Source organism: Macrotis lagotis, chromosome X (genome assembly GCF_037893015.1).
Source record: "Macrotis lagotis isolate mMagLag1 chromosome X, bilby.v1.9.chrom.fasta, whole genome shotgun sequence".
NCBI lineage: Eukaryota > Metazoa > Chordata > Mammalia > Peramelemorphia > Peramelidae > Macrotis > Macrotis lagotis.
In genome coordinates this window covers 699,268,716-699,289,231 of record NC_133666.1, presented here as the reverse complement: position 1 = coordinate 699,289,231, position 20,516 = coordinate 699,268,716, and the positions used below count along the sequence as shown (strand labels likewise).

General features: G+C 42.8%; 1 protein-coding gene and 1 pseudogene across 1 annotated transcript in view; one reads left to right on the top strand and one right to left on the bottom strand.

Moving 5' to 3' along the window:
* The window catches only part of LOC141499640 (vomeronasal type-2 receptor 26-like), an 841,716-nt pseudogene that overhangs the window by 758,427 nt on the left and 62,773 nt on the right, over positions 1–20,516 (top strand).
* The window catches only part of LOC141497137 (uncharacterized), an 88,093-nt gene that overhangs the window by 4,943 nt on the left and 62,634 nt on the right, over positions 1–20,516 (bottom strand). The window contains exons 5-8 of the mRNA XM_074199778.1: positions 16,228–16,280; positions 11,823–11,949; positions 10,087–10,182; positions 2,866–5,399 (exon numbers count right to left, since the gene is read on the bottom strand). Coding sequence (XP_074055879.1) covers positions 4,486–5,399; positions 10,087–10,182; positions 11,823–11,949; positions 16,228–16,280 — 1,190 coding nt within the window. The 3' untranslated portion in view covers positions 2,866–4,485. The remainder of the gene's footprint in view (positions 1–2,865; positions 5,400–10,086; positions 10,183–11,822; positions 11,950–16,227; positions 16,281–20,516) is intronic.

The following is a 20,516-nucleotide window of genomic DNA, read 5'->3' as shown; positions in this document are numbered from 1 at the left end:
GAAATAGTTCCAATAGTTACTGCTGAAGTGTTGGACCAGTTCACAACTCTACCAGTAGTTAGAGAGCATCTAGTTTTCCACATCTACTTCAGCATTTGTAAATTCTTTTTCTTTTAAATGAAATTGTGAGTTTTTATTCCACACAACATACTTTTAAAAAAATATATTATAAATTCAACCCATTATTTTCTTCTGAACTTCCTCTGTAATCCTCTGGGTACTCTATTCATAGTTTTGCTTGATTTTTAAATTTTTATTGATGTCATTTGCTTTAAAATTTTTATATTGTTTTAAAATTATATTTAAATAATTTTGATATTTTTTGACATTTTTTAAAATTTTGAGTTCCAAATTTTCTCCCTCCCTCACATTCGCCCCCTTAAGAAAGCAAGCATTTGAGGTAGATTATATATGTGCAATAATGCACATATTTCGATATCTATATTCCTATTTTAGCCATGCTGCAAAAAAAAAAACACAGGAAAAATCCCAAAATAAAGCATGCAAAAAATGTATGCTTTGACATGCATTCAGATTCCATCTTTTCTCTCTTTGGAGGAGGATAATATCTTTCTTCACTCTTTTAATAGTTCTTTTGAGTATTTGTAGTGTTGAATATTCAAAATAACTTAGTTGTTCATAATTATTCTAAGAACAATATTACTGTTTCTGTACATTCAAATCTATATTTTTCTAAAACCATTCTATCATAATCATATTCCAAAATGTGTTTAGCCATTCCTCAATTTCCATTTGCTATCATAAAGAGGGCTGCTATATATATATGCAAGGCAAATGGGGTTAAGTGGCTTGCCAAAGGCCACACAGCTAGGTCATTATTAAGTGTCTGAGACCGGATTTGAACCCAGGTACTCCTGACTCCAGGGCTGGTGCTTTATCCACTGCACCACCTAGCCACCCCTGCTATAAATATTTTAAAATATATACTTCTTTTCCTTTTTCCCTGATCACCTTGGGAAGAAGACAAAATAGTGGTATTGCTAGGTCAAAGGTTATAAACAATTTAAAACTTTTTGGCTATAATTCCAAATTATTCTCCAGAATGGATGGATCAATTCACCATTCCACCAACAGCATATTAATTTTTCCCTACTTTCTCTTCAACATTTTCATTTTGCCCTTCTATGATTTTAGCCAATTTGGAAGATCTGAGATGATATCTCAAAGTTGATTTAATTTGCATTTCTCTAATCAAGGAAGATCAAGAATATTCTTTTCCATGACTATATAGTGTTGAAAATTATGGTTTTTATATTGATCAATTTAATTTTATGCTTCATCTGCATTCATACTCCACAATTCCTGAGGATCTGATTCACAGGGTGGGCAAAGGTTCAATGTGTCTCCCTTCCTTAATCCCTTCTAATGAGATCTATTTTTCTTTTTCCTTTATCTGAGATAAGGACTGCTACCCCTGCTGTTTTTTTTTAACTTCTGCTGAAGTGTAATCTATTCTGCTCCAGTCTTTTACTTTTACCCTGTGAGTATCTTTCTGTTTCAAATATGACTCTTTTAAATAATGTGGGGGTGGCTAGGTGGCGTAGTGGATAAAGCACCGGCCCTGGAGTCAGGAGTACCTGGGTTCAAATCTGGTCTCAGACACTTAATAATTACCTACCTGTGTGGCCTTGGGCAAGCCACTTAACCCCGTTTGCCTTGCAAAAGCTTAAAAAAAAAGTTAAATAATATAATGTAAGACTCTAATTTTTAATCCATTCTGCTATCTACTTCTCTTTTATGGGAGAGTTCATCCTACTCACATTCACATTTATGATTACCAATTCTGTAATTCTCTCCATTCTATCTTCCCCCTGTTTATATTTTTCTATCTCCTTTCCCCTTATTTCTCAATGGTTTTACTTTTGATTACTGCTTCCTGAAAATTGCCCTGTTATTAACTCGGCTCCTTTTTCTTTTCCCTTTTATTCTTTTTGTTAAACTTTTATTTTTACTTTTCCCCTCCATTTTTATCACTTGCCTTTTCCCTTTTCTTTTTCCCTTTTCTCCCCTGTTTCTCTGTATCATAGGATAAATTTCTAAACCTAGTTGGGAATATATATTGAGCCAAATTGGTTGAGAGTAAGATTTACTTAGTGCTAATACACTCCCTTTCCCCCCCATCTACTCTATTAGAACCTTTGTGCCCCCCCCATGTGGTATTATTAATCCTCTAATGCTTCTGCATTCTTAACCCAGCATAATTTATCTTTTCCCAAGTCTTTATTGTTTTGTCAAAGTATATTCTATCAAAGCATACTCCTCTCATCCCTCTATCAAAGTATACTCCCTTCAAGTGTTCTGATAGAAGTATGATTCTCAAGAGCCATAAAGTGTCCTTACACCATAATCAATTTATATTCACTATATTCACACTGTCTTTTTTTTTTAAAGGTTTTTGCAAGGCAAATGGGGTTAAGTAACTTGCCCAAGGCCACACAGCTAGGTAATTATTAAGTGTCTGAGACCGGATTTGAACCTTGGTACTCCTGACTCCAGGGCCAATGCTTTATCTACTGTGCCACCTAGCTACCCCCACACTGTCTTTTCAAGAACAATCCCTCCAACTGTCCCGATATAAAGAAAACCCTCAAGATTTTGATCATATTACAATTTAGATGCACACCCCCCCTCTTCAATTACCCTTCCTCCAACTGTCTCAATAGAAATACAACCCTCAAAAACTAAAAATTTGATTTATATTTATATCCTCATAAGTATACTTTCAACTATCTCAAGAGAAATGCAATTCTTAAGAGGAGTTACAATTATTGTCTTTCTGTATGTGGATAGACAGATTAGTCTACATTTCTACCCTCCCCCTCCTCCCCATACACTTCCATTTACCTTTTTTATGCATCTCTCATGTCCTGTATTTGAAGATCAAATTTTCTGTTCAGTTCTGGTCAGTTAAATTTCAGAGTTCTCTATTCTCTTGAAAATTCATTTTTCCTGTAGAATGAATATGGCAAATTTTTCAGGGTAGTTCATTCTTGATTGTAGTCCAAACTCCTTTGCCCTCCAGAACATCATATTCTAGCCATTCCAAACCTTTTAAATTGAAACTTTAAATTCCTGAGTAATCCTGATTTTGACTCACTGGTATTTAAATTGCTTCTTTTTGGCTGCTTGCAGTATGTTCTCCTTTAGTTAGAGAATTCTGAAATTTGACTTCAATATTCATTGGATTTTTTTTATTTTGAGATCTATTTCTGGGTATGATTGATGGTCTATTTTGTCTTCTTGTTCTAGAGTATAGGGCAGTATTCTGACAGTAATTTCCTGCATGATACTACCAGGATCTTTTTGTGATACTGGCTTTCAGGAGGATCAACAATTTGCAATTTATCTTTCCTGGATCTATTTTCCTACTTTACATTTTCTTCTATTTTTTTTAATCTTTTGGTTTTATTTGATGGAGTCTTGGTGTCTAAAAATGTCATATTTCCATTTGTCCAAATCTAATTTTTTAGGATTTCATTTTCTTCAGTTAATGTTTTTGTTTCCTTTTTCAGGTGATTAATTTTATTTAGATAAGATGCTTTACTTTCTCAACTGGCCAATTTTTCTTACTAGCTGATCAATTTTACTTATAAAATTATTGTTTTCTTCAGTCAGTTTTTTAATCTATATTTCTCTCACATGGTTTTCATTTCTTTGTTCCATTTTTCTTCTTCCTCTCATCTTTGTTTTTTAAGTCTTTTTTGAGCTCTTCCAAGAGGTCTTTTTAGATATGAGTCTAATTCATAATCCTCTTTGAAACTTCATATGTAGGCATTTTGTCGCTGCTTTCCTCTTCTGAGATGGCATTTTTTCATCCACATGAGAAGAGTAACTCTCAATGGTTAATGATTTTGGGGGACCTCATTTGATAGCTGAGTATAGTGTGTATAGTCCCAACCTTTTTGAAATGGGGCTAGGGGTCTGATCGCTGACTTTATGATCTGGCATTTCTGGTGTTGTTTGTTCCCTATGCTAGGATAGCCCAATGCCAGACCAGTGTTCCAGAGTTTGAGCTTTGCTCTCTGATCTAGAGTTGGGAGCCTCAGTGTTGGGCTGCTGAGCCTAGACCTGAGCTGTGTTGTGGCTAAGAGCTTCCTACTGGCTTCCCAGATCTCCCACCTACACTGGGCTATACTCCCCTTTTACCCATGAGACAGACCTTTTCCTGAAGTACCTTCAAGACATCTTGCTGAAAAGTTATTTCACTGCGTTTATTTTTGAGTATGTGTACTGTCACTTTAGGATCTTTTCAGAGGCTTCATTCAGAGTTTTTTAGGGAAAAGTTCTGGGATCTTTCTAGCTTCACACCACAATCATGACTTTTTAAAAAAAAATGTAAGATAATTCAAAAGTGCATTGAAAAGAATTGATTTCATTTGGCAACTTTGTTTCATGTTTTTAATCTATAACATTGTTCTAATAGTAGTAAGATGGTACCTCCAAATTCTCACATTGATTAGCTTCTTAAGATTTCTCTCCAGTGTGACTTCTCTGATGTTCAGTAAGAAGGTATCTTTGAGGAAAAGCCTTTCCACATTGATTGCATTCGAAAGGTTTCTTTTCAATATGGGTTCTCTGATGTTCAGTAAGAAGGTACCTCCGAGTAAAAGCCTTTCCACATTGAGTACATTCAAAAGGTTTCTCTCCAATGTGGATTCTCTGATGTTCAGTAAGACGGGTCCGCCAATTAAAAGTCTTTCCACACTGATTACATTCATAAGGTTTCTCTCCAGTGTGGATTCTCTGATGTGCAGTACAACTGTCCCTATGAGTAAAAGCTTTTCCACACTGATTACATTCATAAGGTTTCTCTCCAGTGTGGCTTCTCTGATGTTCAGTAAGACTGTGCTTCCATGTAAAAGCCTTTCCACATTGATTACATTTAAAAGGTTTCTCTCCAGTATGGATTCTCTGATGTGCAATAAAATGGGACCTCCGAGTAAAATACTTTCCACATTGATTACATTCATAAGGTTTCTCTCCAATGTGGCTTCTCTGATGGACAGTAAGATTGTACTTCTGTCTAAAAGACTTTCCACAGTGATCACATTCATAAGGTTTCTTTCCAGTGTGGATGTTTTGATGTCTTGTAAGATTGCTCTTATGTGTAAAAGCCTTTCCACACTGATTACATTCAAAAGGTTTCTTTCCACTAGGGATGCTCTGATGTGTAGTAAGACTTTCTATCCATGTAAAAGCCTTTCCACACTGATTACTTTCAATGGACTTTTCTTTATTTTGGATTCTCTCATGCATAGTATGGAATTCTCTCCACGTGAAATCACTGGAATTATCATTCATTACTCTTTGCTCTTGAATTTCTTTCATAGAAAGACTTAGTTTTCTAGTAGTCTCTGGCATTTCGAGTTTGATTTCTTCTGAAAGAAACAAACAAAAAAACAATATACACAGACACTAAATACACACATATTTATTTATATCCCTTTCCATCTTTAATGGAATCTAAACTCATTTACTTTTTGATTCACCACGTTAAAAAAAGCTACACACACACACAAAATGTTTCAACATTACATGGAATGAAGCAATCATTTTTTTTTTTTAGGTTTTTGCAAGGCAAATGGGGTTAATTGGCTTGCCCAAGGCCACACAGCTAGGTAATTATTAAGTGTCTGAAGACAGATTTAAACTCAGGTACTCCTGACTCCAGGGCCCGTGCTCTATTCACTGCCACCTAGCCATGCCCCTGACAATGCTTGAATACATTTTGCAATCATTTTAAAATACCACTAGTTCACATCTCAAGGATGATTTAATTTACAAAGAGCTTCACACTCAATCACATTGGATCCTGATAAGAAACCTGTGACACAGGCAGGGAGAGCATTTTCATAACATTCACAACTCAGGTCATGAGCTCTGAATGGCTGAGTGGCCTAATTCCCAGCAGCTGTGACTAGAATCCAAATCCTGTGAATGGGCATGCTCTGTTCCCAGTACCTGACAAATGATCTCCAATTTCAAGCTGTCATTTCCCTTTCATTGTCTATGTTTTCAATCCTTTTTTCCGAGAAAGAAAGACATAAATATTCAAGTTATTTCATCATCCAATCTATCTGTAAACATAATGTAATCTCTATGGAGATCATTTTCAATCTCATTTTTTTTCTGTTGCACTATCTGAGGTCATTTGCAGAATGCCAACATCATTTTTGATATTTACCTGAGATTTATTCTGATCCATTACCTTTATGGAATAGTCATGGCTTCCTTCATTTCAAGAAAAAATCTTTAATAGACCTGCTCCCTAAAATAAAATCATAATACTTCAAAAAATCATAATTTAAAAATGCATGGTTTTCCTATGTCTGAAAAATGTGTCTCATGGAGAAACTTTAATCAGTGTTTTGTAAGGAAGTTGAGAGTGTGTTTCATAATTAGTCCTCTTGCAGCTTTTCCCAATTATAGGTTCATCCATCCCTTAAAGGACTGAGATAATGGTTCAAAGGATCTAAGCTAAAAATCTGTTGATGGCAACTTAAACAGTAACTAATAGTCCAATTTGGTTGCAAACATATTTGTCCACTGGGAAAACAAGTATGTGCATGTTTCAATTTTAACCTCTGTATCGATTCCAAATGATCTTGGAAAGGAACACACTGCTTCCAGGGATCAGGGAGCAACTACACCAAACCGACTGTTTCTAAATGCCACATTTTCTTTTACATTCTCAGTTATATCAAATTATTTTCAAACTTTCAGGAAGGTTGGAATTCATCCGTAAATGGTCAAAGGCATGCAAAGTCCCTCAATGGCTGTCTATCACTCCACTGAAGGAGTCATCTCGTTCTTAGCTGACTTAGGAATTGTATCTTATCCAACTTGTAATCAAGAGATCAAGATTCCTTAGGTTTGCATTTTCGCAGCAGTTATGGCAGGTTATCCATTGTCCCTAGGCAGGTGCAGTAGAGGCCCATCATGAAAGCCTCATGGCCCACCACAAACTTTCCATGAAAACAGACCCTAAAGTACCATTCACTGAAATGCTACAGTTGTTTTCTAATATGAGCGTATCCAGTTTTATTACTGTTCTGGGCAGCTTCACCAAGGAACTGGTTGCCTAATTATGTTAATCCTTCAGCAGAGTTTCACTGAGAGGGCAGCCTGTTTATCACTAGAAGAAAATTAAAATTATATCTGAAGAAATTCTATCCTTTCATAGGTTATTTTGTATAGAAACATTATTTAAAAAATAACAAATCAAAGTGGTGATTGCAATTGACCTGCAAGTACATGGGTCAAGTGCACTACTTATCATGAGCCAATAGAAAAATAAATCTTAGGGGGGCATCTGCATGGTTCAGTGGAGAGAGCACCAGCCCAAGATTCAGGAGTTCCTGAGTTTAAATCTGGCCTGAGACACTTAATAATTGCAAAGTTGTATGACTTTGGGCAAGTCATGCAACCCCATTGCCTTAAATAAAAATGTTAAAAAAGAAAAATCTTTTTTAACAATAATTAGTAATTCATTTTGACTGGTCTGAGCATTTAAAAAATTCATCCCTCAGTGCAAACTTTTCCAATTCTCCATCCATTTTCCACTTCATCCATGTATGAACCTTTTCAATATATTCTCTTTAAAAATCCAAATATAACTGGTAGTGTAGTTGATAGAATTCTGGAGCTCAACTCACAAAGACTTGAGTTCCAATCCTAACTCAGAAAGCTATTCCTGTGACCTTAAGCAAGCTGAAAGGATCTCTGTTTAACTCAGTTTCTTTATCAGGTGGGCATAATAATATAACCTTACTGCTATAGTTCTTATGAGGATGAAGTGAGACAACAGTGTTCACATAGTAGGTGGGGTTTAAATGATGGCTATTACTTTAATTCCATTTTGACAGTTTCCTCCCCAGTTCTGCTCTCCTTAAACCATTATTATCCTTACTCTGTGGATTGCCTAATTTACCTGCTAAACTAAATGAATTTCCATTCTAAAACATTCTCTTTTCCATGTATCAGTTTTTGTTTGCAAACTGAATTCTGAGCTCTGGGAAAGCAGAGATTGTCTATTGTAGCCTCATAATCCAGCTCAGTGTCTAAAGCAGAAGGTACATCACAACTTTTCCAAACCTTTTTATTTGTTCCCAACCCTCCATTAAAGCTGGCTTCCACCATCACTCCTCCACTGAAAAAAATGTATATCTGTCAAGGGCCATCTTCTCTTTTTCATCTCACACAAATCAGAAACCTTCTCCTTGTTGACCTCCATACAGGATGCAAAATTTATTTTTCTGTGTCCTAATGAAAATCCCTTTATATGTAAAAATAATCTCATTCTAAACCCTCAACTGTTCTCTCTCTCTCTCTCTCTCTCTTTATATATATATATATATGTATATATATATATATATATATATATACATATATACGTGAATGATTTTATACATATTTCTATTTAATCAGCTCTTTCTCTGAATGTTGATAGCATCATTCTTCATGAGTCCTTTTCATTCACTTACAGTATTTATAATATTCAAAGAAAAAACAAAGGAAAACAGAAACTTTTTGCCGTCTAGTTCCCAATGTCATTGTTTTGCCAGAAACACATCTCTAAAAAATTGTTAATATTCTTAAAATTGCAAAAATTCAAGCCATCCCTTAATCCTAATACTTCGTGACTCCTCTGTAGGCTATGACAGTGTCAACCTTCTCTTTTCTTAATACTTCCCTCACTTGATTTTAGTGATATTATTCTCACCTTGTTCTCCTTCTACCATAAACAAAAGGAAATTCATTCTGGTGTCTGCCGACCTCCCATCTTCTTATATTCTTAATGCTATTATCCAAGGCATCTCCAAATAGTATGGGCTCAGAAATGAAATGCCAAACATTCCATGTCAACGCTCTCACATTCCCACTCCTGACTCACATATTTAATCTGTTGCAAAGTTCTGTTAACTCTGCCTTTTTTTTTTTTTTTTTTTTTTTTTTAGTTTTTGCAAGGTAATGGGGTTAAATGCCCAAGGCCACACAGCTAGGTCATTATTAAATATCTGAGGCCAGATTTGAACTCAGGTGTTCCTGACTCCAGGGCCGGTGCTCTATCCACTGCACCACCTAGCCACCCCTGACTGCCTTTCTAACATCTTTCACATATAACCCCTTCTCTTTCAAAATATAATTTTCTTGGTTTAGACTCTAGATTCCTCATGGCTGAGATATAGTAAGATCTTGCTGGTTGATCCTGCTGCACTCACTCCAATAATTCCTTTACCCAACGATCAAATTCTTCTTCCTAAAACTCTCAACTGACCATGTCACCACCAGCTCAACAATCTCCCCAGTGAAAAGATCAACTATAAGACCCTTTCTATAGCTGTTAAAGCTCATCAGCATCCCTTCTGTTATTCCAATCTTCTACCACATTTCCCCACTATACAGCTCAAATCCATTGGTATCAGTCTTCTTTCTAGTCTGGTTACTAGATGCTCCACCTTCTAGACTCTGTAGTTTTCCCTTGCCATTTCTCTTGTCAAGAATGCTCTCCCTTCTGAGGCCCTAATTTCAGACCAACTTCTACAATAAGCCTTTACCAGGTTCTCTTTAAATAAAAGGGTCTTCCCTCTCTTGACTAGCTCCAATGAATTCTGTCCCTAGTGTTTTTCTACATAGTTGTTGGCCTGCCCACCAGACTGTGAGGTCCATGAAAGCAGGGCAAGTCCTTTGCATCTCTTTATATGACTTGTACTTTGTACAGGCTCTGGAATACAATAGACACTTAGATGTTTGCTGACTTTAATATCTAAGAAAGAACTCATACAGAATAGTTGAACCCTTCAAAAGAATTCCCTGCCCCCAAATTGGAAACAATAACTTCTTTTAGGATTATAAATTGATCCCTGGAAAGGAAATGAAAGGCCATGGAGGTGAACTTCCTCATTTTAAGGTTGGAAAAACTGAGGCCAGTTGTTCAGTGACTCACCCAGGAAGGCACTGCTATGCATTATCTGAAAAAGAATTACAAGCAAGTCTTGCTTTATTATAATACATAGAAGCCTCTTGTAACCACAGCTTTCATATAACTGCTTTCACCACACTTACCTGGACAGCGGCTCCTCAGGTCTTCTTGCTCTAGCATCCATGGAGCATCCCGATGCTCAAAATAAGAGATAACGTCTTGTCTGGGAACTGGAAGCCCTGAGCAGGAAATCAGTTAGGAATGAAGATGGAAATTTGGAATTTAGTTCCCTTTTGGAAAGGAGTGCAAAAGCAGAATTACTACATTTTGAGAATTATTCCATTATGTTCACACATAGAAGTCTGTACCCAACTATTAGTGCTTGTAATACAAATAACACAAAATAGGTTGTGTTGTCTGAAAAATGGCCAAACTTTCCACCCCAAACCCAGTCTGTCAAGTTCCATTCTGATAGAAAAAACTTAGTCCAAAACTGGGTAAAAAGGGTTATTGTGCACGACCAGTCTTGAATCTCAAAAACAGAGACCTTGATGAAGCAGTTTTTGTCTGTTCTTCTAGCTGTTCCTCAATTCCTGAACCTGTACCTTGTGTCCTGTTCACTTGGGGAGTCTTTGTTATTTCAGGTTTGATTCTCCTGCTGGCAAACTCAAATAATTTGAGTTGTTCCAAATTCTATTCCTTGACTATTTATCATTCCTGGCAATGCCAGGAGCATATAAGAAGGGGCCTCAGGGCATTCCCTGGACTTCTGAAGTACAGTCTCAATACATTCTTAAAGCCTTGAGATGATCTGAGAGTCAGATGGATTCAGATAATTTGGACTTGGTACAACTTCCTCATAAGGATGATCTCATTTTAATCCTTCTGTTACCTAGAAATTAGAGGCAATTGATGGGGCAATAGAGAGAGCCCTGGGTCTAGAGTTGAGGAATGTCAGAGTCTAATCCAGCCTCAGATAGTTACCAGTGGTGTGTCATTGGACAAATCATTGAACCTCCATTTGCCTCAGTTTTCTCAATTGCCAAATGGAGGTAATGATATCTGCTAATTTGGAAGGTTGCTGTTGTTTCTTTTTGTTTGTCTTTCATTCTTGAGGAAGACACTAACATTAGGGAGGTTGAAATGACAGGCACTTGAATTTGATTTGAGTGAGGGGGAGCCATGCTTAGTCACTTTCTTCTCCAGAATCATCTGGATCCAGTGACCAGAACTGAATTAGGATGACTAGAGATGGCCCTGGATACAATGGAATCAGAGCTAAGTGACTTGCCTGAGGTCACACAGCTAGTAAGTGGCAAGTGTCTAAGGCTGGATTTAAACTCCTGTCCTCCTGACTCCAAGGTTAGAGCTCTAACCACTGTGCAACTTAGCTGCCCCAATTTGGAAGGTCATTATCAGAATGAAATGGCATAATATTGTAAAGAAAAAACTTGGCAGATCCCTGGCAAACTGTAGATGAAAATAAATGCTTATTCCCTTCCCTTGTTTTGCCTCTAGTTATGCTAGAATTTTAGGGCAAGATGAAGGAAGATTAAGGACAAAATTCCCAGACTAGTGGTACTTGGGAGTTGTAAGCCAAAAATTGATGTTTGCTATAAAGAGATCCTTCCACATTGATTTAATCTTTGATTTGAAGCTACCTAGAACTGGTATGTGATGGCTGCAGTAGCAACCAAGGAGATTCTCAGGTTCCTATCATACAATACAAAGATATTTTAAGGGAAAAGCAGTCTACAGTAGGATCCAGTCTCTTGGACACAAACACCTGCACTTTCCTTTAAAGGGATCAGTGCTCCAAACCTTCCACAGGGTCAAATCTTTCCCTTGACTACAGTGTTACCAGGGGAAGTGTCCTTACCCAGGGAGAGTAGATTCCTGGAATTCTCCAGCATGACCTCTTTGTACAACTGTTTCTGAGGATGGTCCAAGAGGCTCCACTCCTCCTGGGTGAAGTCCACAGCCACATCCTCGAATGTCACCAATTCCTAAACCATCAAAAGTCATCAGATGTTGAACAGAAAGACTCTTCAGAATGAAAGAGTTCAGCCCTCATCAAAGAGAGGAGGAAACTGAAGCACAGAGAAGGGATTTGCCCAGAGCTCCCACTCTGATAAGAGTCAGAGTCAGCTCTAGAACCCATAGTCATTAAAAGCCCAATGGACTTTTGAGAAAAGTCTTTTATGTGATCAGTTGAAATAAAAGTGAAAAATGTTTTACAATGAAATGTGTCTCCCTGTAGAATGATGGAGAAAGATTGTGTTCTATCTGTGAGGGGGTAGGTGAATTTATGGAGGAGATAATGAAAGGGTGATGGGAAATTTCTTTACTATCAAACTAGATAGGAGATGAATTCTGGACAGATGGATGGTGTAATCAGAAATATCCAGGTGCATCAAATTTCCTTCAAAACCTGGCAGAAATTTACCACAAAACAAAAAGAGAACAGAAAAAAAATAGAGGTAATGTTCTAGGAGGTCAAACGGAGAAAACTGCAGGAGCTGAAGTTTGGTCTGAATGAAATACAGACATGCTCCTTGAACAACAAGGAGGAGGCTCTGAGGATAGCAGTCAAGGCTTCAAGAAATTTCACTTCAGGGGCAGCTAGGTGGTGCAGGGGATAGAGCAGCGGCCCTGGAGTCAGGAGTACCTGGGTTCAAATCTGGCCTCAGACACTTAATAATTACCTAGCTGTGTGGCCTTGGGCAAGCCACTTAACCCCATTGCCTTGCAAAAAACCTAAATAAAGAAAAAAAAGAAATTTCACTTCAGGAACTTTTCCCTCACAAACTTTCATCTAAGGTAAAGTCAGCGTTGAATGGGGGAAGACTGAAGGAGATCATGGGATTTCTGAAAGCCTTGTCCGGCAGTGCTGGCCACACATGATCCCACCAATGGCTATGGGTGAGTAGTGGGTAGTACCCACAGCAAAAACATTTTTGGGACAGCATGGCTAGAGGAAGAGAAGAGTCCCTGTGGAAGAACTGCAGACAGAAATCAGAAAACAACAGTATGAAGAACTTGAGTGGGGGTGACAAGAAACTGGGAAGATCCTGGAGCTTTTACCAAAACAACGTTGAATGAAGCCTCTGCAGCCATCCTTAAGTGACAGAAACCCCCTAAAAAAAAAATTACAGTGAAACAACTTTTCAGCAAGGTATTTTGGAGGAATTTCAGGAAACTTCATAGAAGCTCAGATCTATCACACAGGTAAAAGGGGAGACTAGTTCAATGTAGGTGGAAGAGCAGGAAAACGAGAGAGGTTTTTAGCCACAGCATGGCTTAAGTCAGATGCAACAACTGCACCAGCATGGGAGGGTCCCAACCCCAGCTCAGTGAACAAGGTTTTAAGCCCTATGGAGCTATGTGTTGTTAGGCCTACCCAGAAATATCAGAGCAGAAAGCCAAGGACCAGAACCCTGATCTCTTGCATAAAAATAGCCTGGAACTATATCCCCCTATTCCACAGTTGAACTCTGACAAAATGATGAAAAAAACCGCTAACCATTGCCAACTACTATACTATTCTGATAGGAGTGACTACAAATACCATCTCAGAAGAGAAAAGCAGTGACAAAACACCAATATATGAAATTTTCTGTCAAGGGGAGGGAGAAAAATTGTAGAACTCAAAACTTTGCAAAAAAAAAATTAGTAAAAACTACCATTGCATGCAGTTAGAAAAACAAAGAAATAAAATAAGAAAATAAAGTATTTAAAAAATTACTCCGAGCAAATAAGTTACTTAGTCTATTAAAAATACCCCAAATTGGGGCGGCTAGGTGGCGCAGTAGTGGATAGAGCACCGGCCTTGGAGTCAGGAGTACCTGGGTTCAAATCTGGCCTCGGACACTTAATAATAATGACCTAGCTGTGTGGCCTTGGGCAAGCCACTTAACCCCATTTGCCTTACAAAAACCTAAAAAATAAAAAAAAATACCCCAAATAATATAATGGATATATAAAGAAAGATTCCATGTGTGTTCAGAGAAAGGATTGAAAAATAGAAAGAAGCATGGATAGATCACTGTATCCAAGCATCTTGAACAGCAATTTGGAACTATGGTAAAGGGTTATAAAATTGTATATTACTTTTCTTTTTTTTTTAGGTTTTTACAAGGCAGTGGGGTTAAGTGGCTTGCCCAAGGCCACACAGCTAGGTAATTATTAAGTGTTTGAGGCCCCATTTGAACTCAGGTACTCCTGACTCCAGGACCACTGCGCCACCTAGCCGCTCCTTGTATATTACTTTTGATCCAGCAATACCACTACTGGTTCTGAACTCTAAAGAAATTAAAGAAAAACAGAGAGAAATCTATTTGCATAAAAATATTTATAGCAGCTATTTTTCTGGTGGCTAAGAATGAGGATCGTAGAGAATGGAAAAATAAGTGGTGTTATATGATTGTGATGGAATAATATCATGCTATAAAAAACAAGCCAAATGATCTATGTACACCATAACTAATATAGAAATGTCTGACATAATTGCACATTTAGAACCTGCATCAGATTGCTTGTCGACTCAGAGAAAGTAGGGAGAAAGATTAGAATTTAAAACTAAATAAAAAATGTTTTGAAATTGTTTCAATCTGTAATTGGGCAAAATCAAATGTTTTATTTTTAAAAAGAAATGGTAAAAGAGAGACCTGAAAAGGATTCTGTGATCTGAAGAAAGACATGAGAAGCACCTGGAGCACAATTTCTATTCTGAGGACAATATACTGCAAAGGAGAAGAGCTGGTTTTGCCTTCTGGGCTCTGCCTGTGAGGGGTTTTCCTGGTCCTTCAGTTGCTACGAGGAGAGTGAGTCAGTTCTGTGTGTGTGTCTGTGTATGTGTGTCTATAAGGGAGCAAAGTACAGGAGCTCCATCAGCCAGCACCACACCAACCATATGTGAAAAGACAGATGACAACAAATGGAGAAGTCCTGAGTCCTGTGGAAAAGTTTACTTCCCTTGGCGATGTCCTTTCCAAGGAAGTACACTTGACAATGAGATTGACACTCCCATTGCCAGAGCTTGCTTAGCATTTGGGTTCTCCAAAACAAAATGCAGGAGAGAAGAGGCATTAATTAGATGGACTAACAAACTGAAGGTCCACAGAGCTGTTGTGCTGACCTGATTGCTATATGCCTATGAAACCTGAAAAGTCTATTAGTGCCATGTCAGGAAACTGAATAGCTTCCATTTAAATTGTCTTAGGGGGCCAGCTAGGTGGTGCAATGGATAGAGCACTGGCCCTAGTACCTGAGTTCAAATCCCGCCTCAGACACTTAATAATTGCCTAGCAGTTTGACCTTGCAACAAACAAATAAATAAATAAATCGTCTTAGGAAGATTCTGAAAATCTCCTCTTAGAAGAAGATACCAGACACTGAGGTCTTTTCTCAAGTGAAATGGCCTAGTATTCCTTCAGTATTACTACAGAGGGTGCAACTATGATGGGCAGGACACATTGTTGGAATGCCAGACGTACACTTGCCAAAAAAGCAATTTTATGGAGAACTCCCCCAAGGGAAGTGCTCACAGGGGGTTCAGAAGAAGAGATACTGAGACCCCCTGAAGGTCTCATTGAAGCACTTTAGAACTGATTGTGCAGCATGGGAGACCCTGGCCCAGTATCACCCAGCATGGCATGCCCTCATCAGTGAGGGGGCTGTGCTCTCTGAGGGCAGAATGGAAGGAGCTCAATGGAAATATGCCATCTGTAAGTTTAGAGTATCCATCCCAGATGTTCACAGGACTATTTGTACCCCACCTGTGGTAAAGCATTCTGAGCTGGTATTGGTCTGATGAGCCACAGTCGGACACACAGTCATTTGTCTCAAACACAGTGATGTCATTTTGGTCTTCATCTAAAATGAAGGACAAGAACCAACCAACCAACCAAGGGAGCAAAGACATGATTCCTAGGAAATAAAAGTTTCATGAGTGAAGTGGTCCTTGAAAGTTGTCATGAGGGAAAGCTTACAAATAAACAGTACAGTGCCACAACTTCAAGTGTGGGAGTTTAATGTTCAAGATCCCCCAAGGGCCCCATGGATCAGTTTTCAAACAGAAAAAATGAGCAGGTCAGTGTTCTTACTCTGTGTTCAATTTTATGGCTACTTTTTGGTAAAGAAATGATCCTTAAGAAAGGCATCGATAGGCCTCATGGACAAGGCCCCATGTGTAGCATCGATAAGCCTCATGGACAAGGCCCTATGTGTACGGAAATGGATCTGATGACTCATGTGGGTCTACTCTCTGGACAGACTCTACTCACCTGAGGTGGGGGGCTGAGGCTCCCAGGGGCCATTCTCTCTGAATCCAGGCTCCCTGTGGAGACAGCAAAGTAACAAAGTGATTCCATTTTGTCAAGTCCTTCCATCTTGTTCCTGGTCTTTCCCTCCCTTGGGGTCCTGCTTCCCCCACCCTTTATGTCCGCACACAATTAACAGAGCTCTTACTAACAGAGGTCTCTCCTGGAGGTTTTATACTCTGGGTGATTCCTCTGTGTGGGCCTTTATAATAAAGTTGTTTCCACATTTGGTGCTGGTTGGCCCCAGTACCTGCTTGGGTCAGGCCTTGGGCCTCTGCAGACTGAGCTGGGAAGGGAGAAGCATCCCAGAAGTGGAGAGGCCTTTCCCGTCTCGTCCTGGATCCTGGCCTAGGGGCAAGGTCTACCCTCATGGCAGACTCCAAAGGAGTCTGGAAAGGAGGTAGGCAGTAGGGTCGGTCAGGTTCAGAAGGAAAGATGCCATGACAGGCCTTCATCCTCAGAGAAGGCCCTGACATCGGGGAAGCCATGCTATGACACCAAGGTGTGAGTGAGGCCCCGGCTGTTTCATCACCAGCCTCGGGGGCATCTGGATCCGGTGCCCAGGGAGGGATCAGGACCACCGAATGTGAGGCGAGCGGGGCTGAGTGACTTGCCAAGGTCACCCAGCTGGTGTCCCGGGCTCCCGCCGGTGCCCCATCGGCTGCCCAGCCTGGAAATGAAGATGGTCTGACTTCCCTCCCACTAACCCTTGTCTTCTGCCCCCGAGGCCAGGGGGCCCGGGCTCAGCCCCCTCCCAACGCCCCTCCCCCCGCCCCACGGCTCCTCTTTCCCGTCAATGCGCCAGGTCTCTGGGCAACAGCCGGGCCGCTGGGTCCGGGCAGAAGAGCCGCGGCCGTGGCGCCCCGGGGGCGGCGGGGCCCGGGAATCGGGGCCCCTGGTGCCGCGGGGCGAGGGGCACGGGAGGGTGCCCAGGCTGGCAAAGGGGCGTCGCCCGCCCGGGGCATGATGGGGGGCCGGCCCCGTGGGGCAGCCAGGGGCCAGGGCTAGACTCCGGGGCTCCCCTGAAGGCCGGGGGACTGGGGGCCGTGGGGGCCGGCTGGGCGGGGCAGGAGCCGCGGGGCGGCACAGCCCCAAGGCCGAGGGGGGGCGGGGCGCGCACTGACCTGGCTTCCAGAACGCTCGGCGCCCCGAGAAGAGGGGCGAGACCGCGGGCCCCGGCAGCCCGGCCCGGGGGCCTCCCTGGCCCGGCCCGGGGGCCTCCCTGGCCCGGCGGCGCCGCCCTGAGCAGACCCGGAGGCCGCGGCTCCTCCAGTCCCTCCCGGGGCCAGGACTGCAAGTCCCAGAATGCCTCTCGGCCCCCAGCCCCGCCCCCATCACGTGCTCGGCCTTCTGCCGCCCCAACTCCTCCCCCATCCCAGCTCTCTGCACCGCCCCCCGGGCGCGGGCTCCGCCTCGGCCCCGCCCGCCAGGGGCGCCCCCTGCAGGCCGGGCGGGCCAGAGAGGCCGAGGAGCCGCCGCCGGGGCCTGCGCCTGGCAGAGCTGGTCCCCGCCGTTCTGGCCCCGCGCATGCGGGCCAGACAGCGAGGCAAAGTACGCGTGATGTCGGCCGTGGGTATGACGTCATGGGCCGTGGGGTGACGGCATGAGCCGTGGTGTGACGTCGGCCGTAGGTGTGCCGTCGGCCGTGGTGTGACGTTGCCGTGGGTGTGACGTCGGCCGTGGTGTGAAGTGGACCGTGGTGTGACATCGGCTGTGAGCATGACGTCATGGACCGTGGATATGACGTCATGGGCCGTGGTGTGACGTCGTGGGCTGTGGTGTGACGTTGGCCGTGGGAGTGACATCGGCCGTGATGTGACGTTGCCGTGATGTGACGTCGTGGCCCGTGGGGGTGACGTCACCGTGGCAGTGAGCTGCGGGGGCAGCCGGGCAGCTCAGGGCTCCGCCCGCCACAAAGGCGGTGCCCGGAGGGGGCGCCCTGGGCCGGGCCACAACACTGCTGTCGGACCTGAGGGCGGGCAGCGCATCTGAAGCAGAGACACAGTAAGGGGAAAGGTTGCAGCAGAGTGCAGAATCGGGGGAGCAGCCTTATCTCAGACAAAGCCGCGGCGAAAATAGATAAAAGAGATAAGGAAGGAAACCGCATCCTCCTAAAGGTGCCATAGACAATGAAGCAATGGCAGTATTGTACAGAAGCTGAATGAGTGCCGGGAAGACAGCAGAATTCTGCTGGTGGGGGACCTCTACCTCCCACTCTTAGATTTAGATAAATCTAACCATAAAATAAGTGAAGGAGGGTGTTGGGGGCGGGGGGAAGAGGCTTGGTGGTCACTCAGAAGGGATAAAATAATCCCATTATAAAGGAATGTTACAGAACTCGGCCCCTCATTGTTTAAGAGTTCATGGGAGGGAGGACAGGGGGGATAAAAGTGTCTGCTGAGAGGGTGGGGAGGGAGCGGGGGAATGTGATCACAGAAGAATAAAGACTCATGACCCACCTCAGGCGCTCTGTCTGGTTCTTCCCCCATCAAAGAGTGGGGGCCGGAGGTACCCCGAAGACTCACCACGCGTTGGACTGGTGAGTAAGAGGACGGACTAGCATTAAGAAGCCGGCGTTGTAAATAAAAACCCGGCAAGTGGTGCCGAAACCCGGGACCTGATTTTGCTAGGGAACGTCTGAATCCGCTGGTCGGATTCTCCAGACAGCCTCGGTCGTTTCCGACCGGGAGGAAGGAGAGGGCGTTTACTCTCAGATATTGCCTGAGGGACATATCCCTATTGTGTTGACTATGCTTTCTTTCTCTCCCCCTTTCTCCTTCTGCTCTAATCACGCTCCTTGCCGTGCTGGCCTGTCTGATTGTGCCCTGCTTCCTCCTTCTCTTTTGCCGAACGGGAACTTTGCAGTTCTGCCACCTGTTAGGATTGCAGCCTCGGCTAGTAGACAGCATGGGGGGCCGGAATAGTATTCCCGCCTTTGAGCCGGAGGAAAAAGAGGCCGTTGCAGTGCAGCTTTATAAACTCTGCGCTGAGCATGGCTGTAAATTACCTATCAAGACGTGCCGTGCTTTTGTTGAGAATATCTGGAACATCTGCCCTTGGGTGCAACATAGTGGGATCCAACCAGATAAATGGAAGGTGGTAGGGCAGCAGATGGCCTCCTATAATGACACCTGCCCGGGAAAACTGACCCCCAAGGATTTTACAGTGTATAAGATAGTGGATGCAGCCCTGCATCCCCAGAAGGTGACTTTGGCACGAACAATCAGCACTCAGGTGGGTAGCTCGTTGGCGGGATCGGATTCAGAGAGCCCAGAGGAAGAGGGAAGGCCACTCCCTCCCCTGTATCCGTGGGAGGAACTTAGAAGAAACAATGGGGGAAAAAAGGGGCCCCCAGGGAGAAGATTCAGGGCCGGAAGTTTCCGAGCGCGGGAAGGGAGGGGTGCAAACAGTCCTCAGGGGTGGCAGGAAGAGGAGCGTGAGTAGGTGGGACCGGGAGGCTGCTGACGAGGAGGGAGAAGTCCGCGCTGATTGGACAGCTGCCGCGCCCCAGGCTTGGCGGCCCAGCCAGGAAACAGAGGCAAAAAATCCCCCGTGTTCCTTGTCCGCCCTTCAGAGATCCCCTCAAGGGCTCCGCCCATCCGGCCTACTTGCCACCAGTGCCTCCATAGCAATAGAGAAAGGGGAGGAGGTGGACTGGGATGACTGGGGCCTCTACCCGGTATTTACGGACCCCCTTACCGGAGCCCGAGACTACCGCCCTGTCCCTTTTAAGATGCTTGAGGAACTTAAGGAGGCCGTGACTAAATACGGCCCAAGCTCCCCTTATGTAAAAAGACTGATGCAAAACCTCTTTGCTACGCACCCTTGGACCCCTGCTGACTTTGACGAAATTGCAGCCGCGTGCCTGGATGCCTCCTCATATTTAGCTTTTAAGGCTCAGGCCCGCAGAGAGGCCTCTAAGCTGGCAAAATCCCGGGGTTATACTCCCCTGGATTTAGCCATTGACCTCCTGTGTGGAACTGGAGCCTATACTGACCCTGCTGTTCAGGCCCGGTATGGCCAGTTTGAGCTAGAGACTGTTAAAGAAACACATGTTGCAGCTTGGGATAAGATTGGAGCCATGAAAGGGGGGAGAGCCACACAGAAGTTGGTTGGGCTGAAGCAGAGAGCAGATCAGACACCCCTCTCATTTGTGAACGAGGTTAAAGAGACCTTGATTAATGCCCAACCCTACGGGGTGAGAGGAATTTCTTCCTTTTTCAGGCCTTCTGATCATCGTAGGGATCCTTGGA